The sequence below is a fragment of the Pelophylax lessonae genome (assembly GCF_965119305.1).
Source record: "Pelophylax lessonae genome assembly, chromosome: 1".
In the NCBI taxonomy this organism is placed as follows: Eukaryota; Metazoa; Chordata; class Amphibia; order Anura; family Ranidae; genus Pelophylax; species Pelophylax lessonae.
In genome coordinates, this window is record NC_138768.1 from 353,237,319 (window position 1) to 353,252,691 (window position 15,373).

Consider the following 15,373-nt stretch of genomic DNA (forward strand, 5'->3'; position numbering starts at 1 on the left):
TTTTTGCTCCTGTTGAGCCTTTTCTGTTGCCCAGAAGGTTCTCTTACTGTGCGGGTAAGGTTCCTTTCTCTGATGTGGGTACTGCGTTGCCTTTTGTACGGTTGCGTCTCCCACCCCTCTGGTCTACACTGCTTTGGGACATCCCATTAGTGATGACTTGATGAGGGGCGGCGACTGTCGGAGGACGTAAGAGAAAACTGAATTTTTGTAAAATCTTACCGTAAAATTCCTTTCTCTGAGTCCTCCGACAGTCGCCGCCCCCGCCCCTCTTTTGGGGTTCTTGTACACTTACTGCTATGCTACCAAACTGAGTTGGGATGGCTTACTGCAGGGGGGTATTGACCAGTGGGACAGCCCCCATGGGTGGGTCTATGCTAAAAGCTTTTTGTATCTAACAAGTCTTATGCCTAGCTACTCCTGCGGAGCGGAAGTCAATACCCATTAGTGATGACTTGATGAGGGGCGGCGACTGTAGGAGGACTCAGAGAAAGGAATTTAACGGTAAGATTTTACAAAAATTCCATTATGCCAGTCCAGGATAACCCCCTTAAGGGACTTTTATTAAACACAAAACGGTGCTGTTTTTGATTCAGTAGACTTCAATGGAGAAGCTGCAGGAAACTATGTAGTGCACTTTTTCTCCTGTTTGGTTGGATACCCGTGAGGTTCCTCTCACCCCCCTTCCCCTCCCCACACGGTACTGTAAACTTGGGTACTGTTCCCTTCCAGTACAACAGTTGATTGGTTGTGCCTCCCTGCCTAGGCACAGCAAGCTCCCTTTACGGGGTGCCTGTGGGTTGGCAGCCCCAGTCACCACTCTCTCATGAACACCCATCTTACCGCCCCTTGTCTACCAACCCTCAAGATTTATCTGTAGTTACAGTTGTTTATTATATTGTGTTACCAATCTTTGACTGCACTTTATCTCATTATTCTGTATGTCAAACGTTGTTACTCATTTGCATTCTTCAATAAAAATACTTGAAACAGGAAAAAAAAACACAAAGCACTGCAGAAACTCTCAAAAGCAACATGCATAGGTGTGAATCGAGCCTAATAGTCTTTTGACTGTTTGTTATGTCTTCTCTAGGGATCCTTCTCAGTTATCCCACAGGGTGGTCCCTCTATAGGACTTCTGCTTCCACTCGGCTGGGTGGATACCTTGTCTGCCTAGGGCTTCCACCCTCTGGGAACAAATTCTTCCTTCTCAACTTAAGCCTATCCTCACGGAAATCCTTGCCCCTTTTGGGGTCTATTCAGAATCAAACTCCTGTGGAGTTTTTTTTTTTTTTTTTTTTTTTTGATGGATTGTGGAGCCACCACTGAATCCTGTTTAACACTTTCAAATAGTTGTTTTTGTTTGACTGGTGGGCCCTCTAATTTTGCAAGCTTTGGCGGCAGGATGCTTTTCTGACATCAACTGTCTGCTTCCATTCAACATTCTAGTTTCCTTTGGGCCTCTTATGCCCATTTTGTCTTTTGTTGCCCACCCCTTGATCTTATGCCTGGGCCTGTCCCATGGTCTAAGAATGTTTGTGTCCTCTACTGTACAATTAAGAGAATAGCAATTTCTTTCAAACATCCAAGAACACGCTATCTTTTTATTTATTATGATGGGGTTATGCTGCCACCATCAGGTGATAAGATACTGGCAAAAAGACACCCAGGCATAGCCCCTTCCAGCTAAGCATAGCTTCAGCTTTCAGGCAATGGTCATGTCTGTGCAGGTTCTGCACAACTTGCTCATTTTTATCTCGTTTTCATTTCTATCTGGGACTAGGAGACTGGCTTATCTGGATATGTTGCTTGTGGCCCAGGTCCTCTACTAGACACGCAGAGATGGACTGTAATGTTGCCATTTGGCACTGAACTCTGCATAACCGTGGCCGATGCAGTGCTATATTACCTTATGAACTGACAGAGTGCTATACAGGTCAAGGGCAGTAATCCCCAGCTAAAGAGTCGAGTCCCTGAAAGCCTTTGTGAAATTGGCCCACTAAGATGGGTGAAGTTTGGACCCCCCTGGGGGCCCCCTTCTGTGTGAAATGAGTGGCCTGGTGGTAATCCTGGATTATTGATTCTCTGTAGGCTAGGATGGTGACTTTGTGGGAAAATTTTGCCTGCTGTGAAGCTCAGGGACTTCATCCACATACATATGCCATTAACTGCATTCTGACATGTCTCCAATCTGGAGTTGGACAATGACTGTCCTGGAGTACAATCAAGGGTCAAATTTTCTTATTTTCGGTTCTCTTCCAGAGTTCCAAAACTTTGCATTTCCTTGTGCATGGCTTTGTACAAGGGGTCATGTGTATTGGTCAGGACTCTGTTGTCCCCATGGGCCTCAAGTTTGTACTTTCTGTATTACAGAAATCTCAGTTTGAACCTATTCGGAATATTCCATTAGTCCTTTCGACACAGAATGTTGTTTGAATGTTATTTTTCTGGTTGCCATTACAGGTTTTCAACATTTCAGAACTGGTTGCTCTTGCCTGTAAGTTACCGTTCCTGGTAATCCATTGTGACAAGGTCATCTTGTTTCTTTTTTCTATCTTAACTAGCATATTGTGTGGTCTTTCTGTCCTAAGCCTCAGATGCCAGGGGACAAGGTTCTTCAAACCTTGGATGCGGTTCGTGCAGTGACTGTTTACCTGAAGGCATCTACTGCAATTCATCCGTCTGACTCCCTTTTTGTGCTTCAAGCGGAGTTCCACCCTAAAATGAAAGTTCCGTCCATCTTCTTGCTCCGGGTCACCTGAAAAACAAATGGATAATGGCATTTTTTTTTTTTTACTTACCTTGTTTAGAAGATAATATACTTGCCTTACTTCCTCCCCTCGGCGGCCACGACGAGTCGTCACTTCCTGGCTTGCAATGATTTCTGGGAGCCGAACGTCATCGCTCCCAGGAATCAATGCGCCTGCACCGGCCCGGACGTCAGTTCCGGTGCAGGCGCCGTCATACCTTGCTAAACAGCTTCTGGGCATGCCCAGAAGCTGTGCAGGGATGACGCTGCAGCCCCGGAAGTGACGGCGGGGCCGGCGCAGTGCATCGTGGGACCGAAGAGGACGCAGAAGAGGATCGCACTGGCTTCAAGACATTTTCAAGGTAAGTATTTCTCTTTGCAGGTAAGTGCAACCCGGGACAGTTCAGAGGCTATCCATTGTAGAATGCACTAGCCCTGACTGTCCCGGGGGTATTTTTATGTATGTATTTTGGTTTTAGGTGGAACTCCGCTTTCATGATCGTGCTTGGGAGGGTCATGCAGCTTCCAAATTTTCCATCTCTAATATCATTCGTCCACTTATTTTTGAAGCTTATGATTTCAAAGAAAAAGTTCAGCCATTTTTGGTGAGGTCTCTTTTTACCGCAAATGTTGGGGCTTCCTGGGGTATTCAGCATCGGACATCGGTAGTTTAAGTTTGTAAGGCTGGTACCTGATCTTTGGTTCAATCTTTTACAAAGTTTTACCAATTTGACATCTTAGGCTTCTTCAGATCCAAACCTTTGGTCAGCTGGTCTTGCAAGCCGGTGCAGGAGGGTCTAACTCTCTTCTGATTTGGTTGTTTACAAGCCTGTTGGCTTGTTACCTTGTTACCCTCCCCTCATTTATTTATTTTTTTTGGACATCACTGTTGTAGACATGAAGATGCCCTAAATTCTGGGTTGTACAATAAAGAAAAGAGGATTTTTGGTGTATCGGTGAAAACCTGTGGCCTGCCACAAAACAGAAGCTGTGCATAGGTTGGTGGGGTTATGTCTAGGGGAAATTTCTTTTTTTTTTTTGGCCAGTGTCTAGTCACATGAAGCTGGCAGCATAACCCTATTGTGATGGATATGAAGATACCCTTTGACTACCTTTTAAAATAAAATTTCTTGTATTACAGTATAGGACCCCGGTTCCGCCCCTTTTCTTTCTGTCGTCTTCTCCTTATTGCTTGCTGACTAATCTGGGGCTTCAGAGTGAGTGGGTTTGTATGTATACACTAAGGGGCGTTCCCTGCAAAGCTTTGCCAGCGTTCAATAACCTGATGAGAGCAGCATATATGGTCTAAAAATAATGTTCCCGTGTCTTGTACTTTACTCCAAGATATGGAATTTAAGGGTGAGTCAAACTCCTATATTTTTAAATTATTGTGTTCCTTGGTTGCAGTGTCCCACAACCTAAGGTTCACCTGATCTGAAGGTGGGATCTTCAGATCTAATCTGATCTCCCAGAAGCTGGACCGATCAGAGGAGAGCAAGAGCTCAGGATACCCCAGCACCCTTGCATGCTCAGCCTGGTGTGACTGCCTACATGCACACACAAGTGGTAAAACAAGCTTCAGAGTGACAGCTGGAATGCTCCCTGTTGCACAGGTTTCAGGCTCTCCACAGCCTAGGACCTGTGGCACTGGACTGAGCGTACAAGGGAGTTGGGAGTTAAGTTTGCCATTTAAAAATGACAGAAGTAAAGGGAGCTAGGACGTATGTGTGTAGGAGTGACTCTCTGCCAGATCTGGAGATAGGGTCTGCTTTTGTGTATTTTTCTGGATGAGCTGTCAGACACTTCAAGTGGGAGACATGAAAGAATCCAAAAAAAGGTATCCATTATTATGTATTTTTATTTTATTTATATTGGGATTAGTAGTGAAACTTCATAATCTGATTTATATTCTGTTTTTTTTTTTTTTTTTTTAATATATATATATATATATATATATATATATATATATATATATATATATATATATATATATATATATATATATATATATATTTTTTTTTTTTTTAATCTAGGAATTAAAGTCCCCTCCCATGTTACCACATGATCATGGCTTTTTCAATAAATTGGAAGATGATGTCACCAAAATACTACTTAAAGAAAAGAGAAAAGAACAAAACACAATTACTGATGTAACAGAAAGTTTCTCTTCCCCCGAATACAGTATGGTATGTAAAACATATTTGCTTCTAAACAAGTGATGAATATCAGTGGAGCAGTGTACACAATTATGAATTTTATCATTATTATGCATTTTATTATTCGATAAATTTTATTTCCAAAATATATTTTTGTAGATTTCAATAGAATGCGGATGGATTAGAACCCCTGTTGGGATTTATTTGTAACTTTATAGATTCCCTTTTACCAAACTGGTATGATATATGTAGCAGTGATTTCACCTGACAGGAAGTGAGTGGAAATCTCTAACAGCATAGATGACTTTTACAAATTTTCATCAAAATATTAAAAACATCTTTATTAATGGCTGTATTTTTTTAAAAACTTTTAGCTAAAAATCCACACTTCAACCATATCTCAGTTAGATAATTTCAAGTCCATTGTGGTTGTGTACAGAGTGAAAATGATGTAAATGTTAAACAATATATGGCCCCAACTAATATATATATATATATATATATATATATATGTATATGTATATGTAGCAGGATTCCCAGCCATTGTGCTGGATGTGGGTCTGCCAGGGGCTAGCAACAACAGCACATTTAAGCATGTTCTCCAAGTGTGAGCACGGAGACAAGAAACAGTCCAGCATCTTTGGGTTGTGTATTTATTCAGGAACTTGGATGGGAGAAGGGAATGAGTGGGATACTCCTCTGGCTCAACTATTCACAAGATAATGGGACAACTGAGAAAAATGCCTATGGACGCTGACTTGACGCTGGCTGAATGCCGGTCAACGCCGGTTGGCGCTGGTTAACGTTGACTTGCTGTCCGTCCACTCCGAACTGACTTTGTCACTCCCCATTGGCGCCAAGTCCTTTGTACTGCTGCCTTTAGCCCTCCTGGCTGAGACGGCTACTTGTAAACACTGCTGCGACTCTTAACACTTCAGGGCCCACACTGGCACTTTCTCTCACAGACTTCTCTTCAGGGCTTAGACTCTCGTACCCCCTCCTCTAAGCCCTCTCTCCCGGTTGACTGGCTCCTGGATCTCTCTGCCCTTCCGGAGTGGTCACCTATCCTAGCTACGCCCCTGGACAGTTTACAGTACTCGCGACACTGCTTTCCTGGAAACTCCTGCCAGCAGCTCCACTTGGTCCTCAGCACTCTGAATCCCTCTCTGCAGCTCAGCTCAACCTTCTGTCCTCTAGGCCGACCGCCAAGGACACATTTCCTCACGCTGACAGGAGGCGAGACAGCTGTCACCATCCTCCTGGGACTCTGCTTCCCGCCAAAGACGCTCTGTCATGTGCTCCCCTCAGACTTCTATCCCATCCCAGGATGCATTGCGGCATATTCTGCCCTCTGGGATAGATACAAGCCCTGGTTTTCTATCGGTCAGGTTTCCTCCACCATCCAATGAAAGACTCCCCAGGCTCAACAGGCACACCTGGGAACACATGACAGCCTAGCTGAACAATTAAGGCCCATCTGATAAGCAGACAAGGCCAAATAAATTATTTTTCCTAGCAGGGTGATATATATATAATTTTTCCCTCTTATCGTTCATTGACATACGCAGCTCCATATCTTCTTGACCATTGGGGTTATGCTGCCCCCTACAGGAGTAGGACACTAGGCAGGAAAAAGCTTTACCACCCCTATGGGGCAATCCCTGTAGGCATACAGGAGTAGGACCTAGTTCCCTGCTGGGACTTCGCTCTTAACTTTGGAGTAGAAGAGTCCAAACTTCCGATAAATATATTGGAACTCAGAACGATAAAGCTTTGCCTGAGCCACTGGGCAAATCGCCTGCAAGATTGTCCGGTCCGGATTTAATCGGACAATGCCACGGCCGGGGCTTACATCAATCGAGGGGGCACCAAGAGTGTCTTGGCGGCCCTGGAGGTGGCTGAGATCCTGGATTGGGCGGAAAAGTTGGCTCCAGCCCTCTCTGCTGTGCACATCCCAGGTGTGGAGAACTGGCAGGTGGATTACCTGAGTCGTCAGGTGTTGGATCAGGAGGGAGGGAGTGGTTCCTACACCCAGCGGTGTTTCATCTCCTGTGTGTCCGGAGGAGTATACCCGACGTCGACCTGTTCGCTTCTCGACTCAACAAGAAGGTTCAGAGGTTCGTAGCCAGGTTTCGGGATCCTCTGGCCGACGCCACAGACGCACTGGTGGCTTTTTGGAGTCCATATCAGCTGATTTATGCATTCCCTCCGCTAGAACTTCTGCCGAGGCTTCTTCGCAGGATAGAGGTGGAAGGGGTTCCAGTCATTCTGGTGGCCCCAGACTGGCCTCGCCGGTCTTGGTACGCAGACCTGATAAGGTTGGTCGCGGATGCTCCCTGGAGACTTCCTCTCAGGGAAAATGTGCTGTCTCAAGGACCGATCTTTCATCCTGCTTTACAGTCGCTGGCTTTAACGGCGTGGCTGTTGAAAGCCAGGTATTGAAGGATAGGGGTCTTTCTGATTCAGTGATTCCTACACTACTGCAGGCCAGGAAGTCTACTTCCAGGAAGATCTATCATCGTACGTGGAAATCGTACATTTCATGGTGTGACTCATTGAAGGTGCACCCTTGCTTGTTCTAGGTGGCTAGGGTTTTGACTTTTCTTCAAAAAGGTGTTGAACAGTGGTTGGCTTTGGGCACTATCAAAGGCCAAGTGTCGGCTCTGGCTGTGTTTTTCCAACGCCCTTTAGCTACTCATGCCCTGATTCACATTTTTATTCAGGGGGTTCCCCATATGGCCTCCCCCCATATGTTCCTCCTTTCCCTGTGAAGGCGGATTCTACTAGGGCGCTGAGTGCTTCCTGGGCTTTTCACCATCAGGCTTCAGTGCTGCAAGTTTGCATGGCGGCAATTTGGTCGTCAGTGCACACTTAAACACATTTCTACAAAGTAGATGTGTTGGCATCTTCGGATGCCTCTTTTGGCCGCAAGGTTTTGCAGGCTGCTGTCTAAAAGAGAATATTTTTTTATCTTTTGAGGGTGTATGTTTTTTTCTGGGTGAGCTCCAGTTGTTCCTGGTTGAGCTCCATATTGGTGAATTACTTTCTCTTTTGCATTGTTTTTCCCACCCCTCATGCAAATACTGCTTTGGGATGTCCCAATGGTCAAGAACATATGGAGCTGTGTCTGTCAATGAACGATAGCGAAAACTGGATTTTTGACTTGCTGTAAAATAATTTTCTCTGCAGTTCATTGACAGACGCAGCACCCGCCCCTCTAATTTAATTTATGAGTGGGATGTTTTTTTTTTTCTTCTAAACACTGCTTGCAACAAAACTGAGGGCTATAGCGGAGTGATTTGGTGTATGCCTGCAGAAATTGCCCCAAAAGCGTGGTAAAGCTTTTTCCTGCTTGGTGTCCTACTCCTGTAGGGGGCAGCATAACCCAATGGTCAAGAAGATATGGAGCTGCTTCTGTCAATGAACTTCAGAGAAATGGATTTTATGGTAAGTCAAAAATCCAGTTTTTTTTTATTTTTTTTATTTACAGTAATCAAATAAATCACTGCACTCTTGTTTTACCTGATTTCGGGTAGAATTGCAACAGATCATCTGATCAGGAATTTATTTAAAGTGGGGGCATGACGACAAATGTGAAATATAAATATTTTTTTATTTTTAAATTATTAAAGGAACAGGTTATCAAATAGAAAAATTGGATTTCAGACGTTGCACCTTTATTCATTTATAGCTATGTTTATTTAAATTAGGAAAGGTTATATATGACTATTTCTTGTGCTTTTATAACAAAGGAACGAGTACTGAAAGATGGAAAAACAGAATTATTAAAGTTGGAACTAGAAAAGAAAGACACGGAGATACAGCATCTAAAAAGCATTATTTCTCAATGGGAGGTAAAATTTGGTATTTTTTTTTTCTTTTTTTTTCATTGCACAAGAAAAATGTTAAGGAAAGTATACATTTTTAGTGTTTCTTATGTGCTTCTACCCTAAAAAGGTGAAATACAAAGAAGTCAAAGCCAGGAATGCACAAGTTCTGAAAATGCTGCAAGAAGGGGAAAGTAAGTGTATATTGGAAGGAAAATGGTTTTGATTTTTTTTTTTTGATTTTTTTTTTTTTTAAGTTTTTTAACTTTTTTCCCACACACCTTTTAAACTTACTATCTCTACAATATCAACCCACTCTTGCTACAGCAGCTTAATTGAGCCCACTGTCACTTCCTGTGCGACCAACTTTAGGCATCAGTCCCCTCCTTTCTCCTGATCTATACTGTCATTATAAAAACAAGTATCCTTTTTCTAAAAAAAGGTTATACTCCCCGCGCCTAGGAGTTGATGTTTGTTAAATATAAATTACCTTTTAAATATGTGTAAAATTATAAAGTAGCAGTAGTATAAAAGTAGAAAAGTAGAAACAAGTAGTCCTAATATTAGGCCTATCTACAGCGCTTGCTAAAATATATAAAACATAAAAACAAAGTCTGACAGCCTTTGAGAACGTCACCGGATGTGACGAAACGCGTCAGTACGTGGACCGCACAACGTAAGTCACGTGACCTACCATTGGAACGCAAGCCGGATTTACCTCCGCTCGCCACTCTGCATGGTTGCATTGAATGTCACGGACACCAGCACATTGGGTCCTTGCCGGAACCTGATGAAAAATCGTTGTTAAGCCTTTTGAATTCTTTGGAATAAACCTTGAACCTTGACAATATTACACCATCTGGAGTTTTTCTTCTTCCCATTTATTATTACCTGAGCTGCCTTATGAAAACGCTGAGGAGAGAGCCCACGGCATAGGAGGATCTTAAAGGGAACTTACCATTAAGCGTGATTGGTCTCAATATTATAAGATATGCGAGACCCACTTCATCTGGTAAGTTACCCATCGTATAAATTACTGCACGGGAAGAAGGCTTCAAGCACCTGCACTTTATCAGTCACCATATTGTACTTTATAAATAAGAGCACCTGCACATTTACTAAAGAAAATAGGAATTTGCGCGGATGTTTTTCTCATAAAATATTTTTTGAAATTTTTTTTGAAATTTTTTTGAAACTTTCATATATTTTGTTACACAAGGAAAACTTTTTATTTTTTTATTAATTTATGCATGGACTTGTAGATATTGGAAACATTGATTTGCACAATTTATTTGCACATTTGCACCTATATGTGTGGGTTTACAGATACACATATATATATTATATATATTATTGCACAGACTTTGTTTTAATGTTTTATATATTTTAGCGAGCGCTGTAGATAGGCCTAATATTAGGACTATTTGTTTCAACTATACTGTCATTAACCTACATCTCACAGCTATTCGCTTTTCCATCACTCACTATTGCCCCCTCTCATGTGTGGGAGTGATCTTTAGGGCTGGTGTAAGTCGCTGTACTTCTTTTCCTGAGAATTACATGATTGAACGCACCCCTGGCATCCTTTTTAGATGTGCATGATCCTGATTAGCTGTGCAATCTATTTACTAGTTGCTTCATTACACTTCTAAAGCTAGCCATACATTAATCAGTTGTTTGTTTGTTTTTTCGATCAGCCAGGGGGCTGATTGAAAAAAACTGAACGGGTTCACCCTTGCACGCATTTGAGGTGGAGGGGGTAATCCTTATCACTTTTGTTATTGTATGCTGACAGTGGGGCTCCTCAGCTGTCAGAATGCACTGATCAAACAAAAATATACCAACAGCCCTATTCAAAAAGAGTTAATAATATATAGATTGAGTCCTCTCAAACGGGAAATAGATGGATAGAATTTCTATCCATCTATGGCCAGCTTTAGAATGTAAGCCAGTAATGATTTTTGTGCTGTTTTGTTAACAGCACTGCAGAGTGAGGGGGTGGAGGCACAATATCTTGCATATTTACATAGTTACATAGTAGGTGAGGTTGAATAAAGACAATAGTCCATCCAGTTCAACCTGTGTAAGTGCGCGTGGCCGTAATCATCTCACATACCCCTGAATGTTCTGATCCTTGAGATGTATGTCTAAGAGTCTTTTGAAAGCCACCATACTTCCCGCAGATACCACTTCTTGTGGTAGAGAATTCCACAATCTTGTAGCCCTAACAGTAAAGAACCCCCCACATTGCCTGAGGTTAAAACGCTTCTCCTCTAATCCCTCAAGTCCTCATGCAATCCTTGCGACTGAATAGCTTTTTCTCCTTTCATCCTTCCAGGACGGCCTACATATGAGAGATTGTGGCTCCGCCTCACAGGAAACACAACTAATTTGCAGCTGTTAAAAAGGTCCCACCCATCCTTGAGCTTCAGTTCAGTTGTGTTTCCAACCTCACATCGGAACGTTTGTTTTTTTTACTAACCTAAGGCAAATGACTGTCTGAGAGGTACCCCTGGAAGGCAGCTTCGGTCGGCCTAATAGCAGGTTCCTCCCTAGCTGTGTCCTGGAAACGGGAGCTTTCAGGTCGCCAAACATACCAGGTAGGGCGGTTTGCCTTACAGTGAAGGTCCCTCATACCTGAAGTCCTGTTGTCTCTGCAGGAAAGTCTCCTCCATTAGCTCCTCTAAAGCGGTAAGGATTTCGCCGGGTAAGTGAAAAATTTCCCGCCAAGGAGCGCGCCACAAGCCTCGCTGTGAAGACCGGACAGCGATACCCGGAAGAGAGCGCAGCATGGAGGAGACGCCGGGTCCATGTGATGTTCATGGCAGAATCTCCGGCTACGAAGGGGCTGTAAATTGCCCAAAAAGAGACCAAAGCACAACGCATCCCTTAGGGGTATAAGTCGATACTCAGGTGGCTGCAGGGACATGAGACCGGGTAAGTGAAATTTACCGGATAATGGGGCCTACTGCTGCATACGGTCTAGGATCAGCAAGCCTTTAATTGTTCCCTTACTGACAGCCCTGTTAACGATCTGTGTCTGGGAGTAGCACATATGTTAAATAAGAGAGCGAGTTAATCACTTTGTTTCTCTCTTTTATTGTTGCAGATCGTTCCTCGGCCCAGAAGGCCTCTCTCAGACCCTCCTCTACTTTAATAGCACAAACATGCTGGAAGTGCGGTACTGTGGAGTAGTCTGTTTAAGCCTTGCAACACAAACCCTTTTGAGCCATACATGTGTGGTCAGAATCTCAAGACATTTCCTCTGCAAACAGGAATGAACGAGATCCAAGGAAAGACACTAGCCAGCCCAGGTCCTTAACTAAGTAAGGAGGGCTCGGGCGGTAACAGATTTAAAGAGAAAAAAGTTCCTAAAAACGGACAAAAATCTTTTTCCTGGAAACTGTGGTGTAGTGGGCTATGCTCGTAAATAAAGATTGCGGGATCATGAGCCAAGACCCAATCAGGCTAAACACAGTAGGTGTGTGATCCTTAAAGCAGTGTACACCACTCAAAGGATCCCTACACCAGCCTAGAAGGTGCAAGGACTTGGGGACACCCAGTCCAGAGTTATTTCTATTCACAATCACTGAAATATATCATTTTTCATGAATAGATTCGCTGGTAAAATTCTCTACCGATTAATTGGCCTACACACTATAAGATTTTCTGAAGATTTTTTCCATTAGACTCGCCAAACCATATGATATGGGAGCAGATCTAAAACACTTTCAATTTGTATGCAATGGCAGGCCCTTGCACTACATTGAAAAGGGTAAATCTGAAGGAAATCTACCAACAAAAGTTGGATGGTGTGTTTTCAGCTTTAGACTGACTGGGGTGTGGTGATATCTTGCACAGGTCCTCTGATTCATGATCTTGATCAGCTGTAGCTGCAAGTTAACCATCCCCACCTAAAGTGGCCCTTGTTAAAAGGAGGCATGAATTGCTAAATTCTTATAATGTGGTTACAGCTATAGCAGACACCTGCTTACTATCTGGCCAAAAAGATTTTGGAATTCAGGAGCTTACTAAATTTATCTCAGTAATTAAAAGCTCACAAGACATCTTAAAGTTCCCTGTCCATAGTTGGGGGGTATGATGTCGTACTTAACAAGACTCAGCTGTTCAGCAGTTATAGCCTCTGCAAGAACAGCGACTCTCATGAATACTGCTAGGAGAGCAGTGTGTGCAAAGCTTATGAAGGAGATGTCTCGTCCAAATTAAGACTTTGTGCCTGGCCTGGCAAAGGATCCTTTTTGTGTGATCAAGGCCTGAAGGATGTTTATCTAGATCCTCAGGGAACAGGTTATCCCAATTTTTTTCCTGCAATGGAAAAACATCTCAACCAGCCCTTATATCCTCCAGATCATTCAGAGAGGATACAGACTGAAGTTTTTTCTTCTCAGCCAGTGGCAGAGATAACTGTATCATATCCCTCAAAGAAAAACCCTGTTAAAGGGGATTCAAGAGTGGATGGAGCAGAGGGATACAAAAGATTCTCAATGGAGAATATTCAGGTAGTCATAAAAATCGGGTAAGAGATGGTTTTGTATGACTACTCTGGATTGAAGAGACGCTTACATGCAGGTTCCAATTCATCTGGAACTCTAAGCATTCCTAAGATTCGCAGTGGAGACTGCAAATAGAACAGCGTCATCTGCAGGGCCTAATATTGGTCCCTTATTTGGGCTATAAGTTGACCCTTTCAAAGCAGAAAAAGAAAGGGGGGAGCTGACCTGGAGGTTAGATCGACTGGGGTGTGGTCATATCTTGCACAGGTCCTCTGATTCATTATCTTGATCAGCTGTAGCTGCAAGTTAACCATCCCCACCTAAAGTGGAAGATCTCCCCTAAACAACTTCCCACATACGAAGTATTTAGGAATTGAGATCTTTGAGTACTGGTCTCAATAAGGCCCATACCCAGAGTACCTGGGATATCAGGCCTCACCCAACTACAGAGCGCTAAAAGTGGTGGAAAAGGCCATAAAAGCTTTCGGAAAGGACATTTTGGGAAAAAAAAAGTCCAAATCTATTCAAACAATGCTACAACAGTAGCTTACCTGAATCATCAGTGGGTGCCAGCTCAAGGACCCTATTAAAAATTAGCTCAGGAGACACTGAGGTGCGCAGAAAAGAGAATAATTTCTCTATGGGTGTTAGGCAGCCATAGCTTGCAGGTTAAGTACTCTGACAGCCATGGGAGACTTCCTGAAAGGCATAGGTTCGTATCCCTGTGTCGGCTCTTACCCGTGAAGGTACCACAACTCGCAGGTTAAGTACTCTGAAGGCCAGTGAAGCCATGGGAGACTTCCTGAAAATGTGATGTTTAAACTTCACATTGGCACCTTGTGACAAGTCACTTTATAAAAGGGAAGGACAACTGGGAAGAGGAGTTCCTCAGTTGTCATTCCATCAAACGGACAGAATGGGAACTGAATCCCAGAATATATCAACTTCTAGTCCAAATGTTTGGTCACAGGAAGTGGATATGTTTGCCACTTGACAGAGCAAAAAAGTAAACCAGGTCCTCTCCTGGACATAACAAAACGATATGGTAGGCTTGGATACGCTAGCACAGCCATGGCACGCTAGGCGAGCATATGCCTTTCCTCCTCAAAATCTGATTCCAAGAATCATACAGAGATTCAGTGGATGGCTGCAACTGCGTCTCATAGTGATTGCCCCTTGGGGGCCAAAGAGAACGTGGTTCGCGACTGATATCCCCATCAGTGACAGCTCCCTGGAAACTAACAGAGGTGCCAGATGTGTTAATACAAAGGCCTCTTATTTCACCCCAGGCCACAGGTTTTTCAGTTAACAGCCTGGGTAGTGAGCGCCAAATCCTGAAGGGAAAAGGTTGTTCAGAGTCATTGATACCCTCCTTCCAAGTAGAAAGCCAGTATCTAGGAAAATTAATTCCAAAATCTGGAAAACATTCTGTACTTGGCAGAGTCAGAAGAAAAAATTCCTCTGCCTCAATCCCCGTTATCCTGGAAATTTTACAGGATGGGGTAGATAAGGGGGTGCCAGTTAACACCCTTAGAGTACAGGTAACGGCACTTCTGGGTTCTTAGAAAAAATCGTCCATAAAGGAACCCTTTATGCTAATTCTCTAAGACAAAGTGATTCTTAGACCAGACCCACTGTACCTACCCAAGGTAGTTTCTTCTGTTCACAGAAATCAAGAGATGGTCTTGTCACCTTTTTGTGTGAAAAACCTAGCTGTGCAAAAGAACGGAAATTCCATTGTCTGGATGTAAGAAGTGTCTTCTCACAAGATCTGGAAAGAACCAAGGGGTTTAGAAGGTCTAGCCACCTGTTGGTTCTACATTCTGGACCAAGAAAGGGATTGCAAGCATCAAAACCCTCGATCTCGAGGTGGATTAAGCAAGCCATTAGCATGTCATATAAGGTGTCAGGTAAACCCACACCAGCAAAGCTAAAGGCACATTCCACAAAGGGCATGGCAACTTCCTGGGCCGAAAAAGCCGGAACATCCTGGGAGCAGTCCGCCATGTACCCATCTGGTCCAGCCAAGATACATTCCTAAAACACTATTGTGTGGAAGTACTGTCGCAACAAGACCTTGCCTTTTGGCAGAAAGGTTTTACAGGCAGTGGTCCCGCCCTAACGTAGGCC

General features: G+C 43.4%; 1 protein-coding gene across 1 annotated transcript in view; it reads left to right on the forward strand.

Annotated features, from left to right (window-relative positions):
* Positions 1-15,373, forward strand: part of GKAP1 (G kinase anchoring protein 1) — a 110,460-nt gene that overhangs the window by 73,417 nt on the left and 21,670 nt on the right. The window contains exons 7-9 of the mRNA XM_082243784.1: positions 4,780-4,932; positions 8,655-8,756; positions 8,860-8,923. Coding sequence (XP_082099910.1) covers positions 4,780-4,932; positions 8,655-8,756; positions 8,860-8,923 — 319 coding nt within the window. The remainder of the gene's footprint in view (positions 1-4,779; positions 4,933-8,654; positions 8,757-8,859; positions 8,924-15,373) is intronic.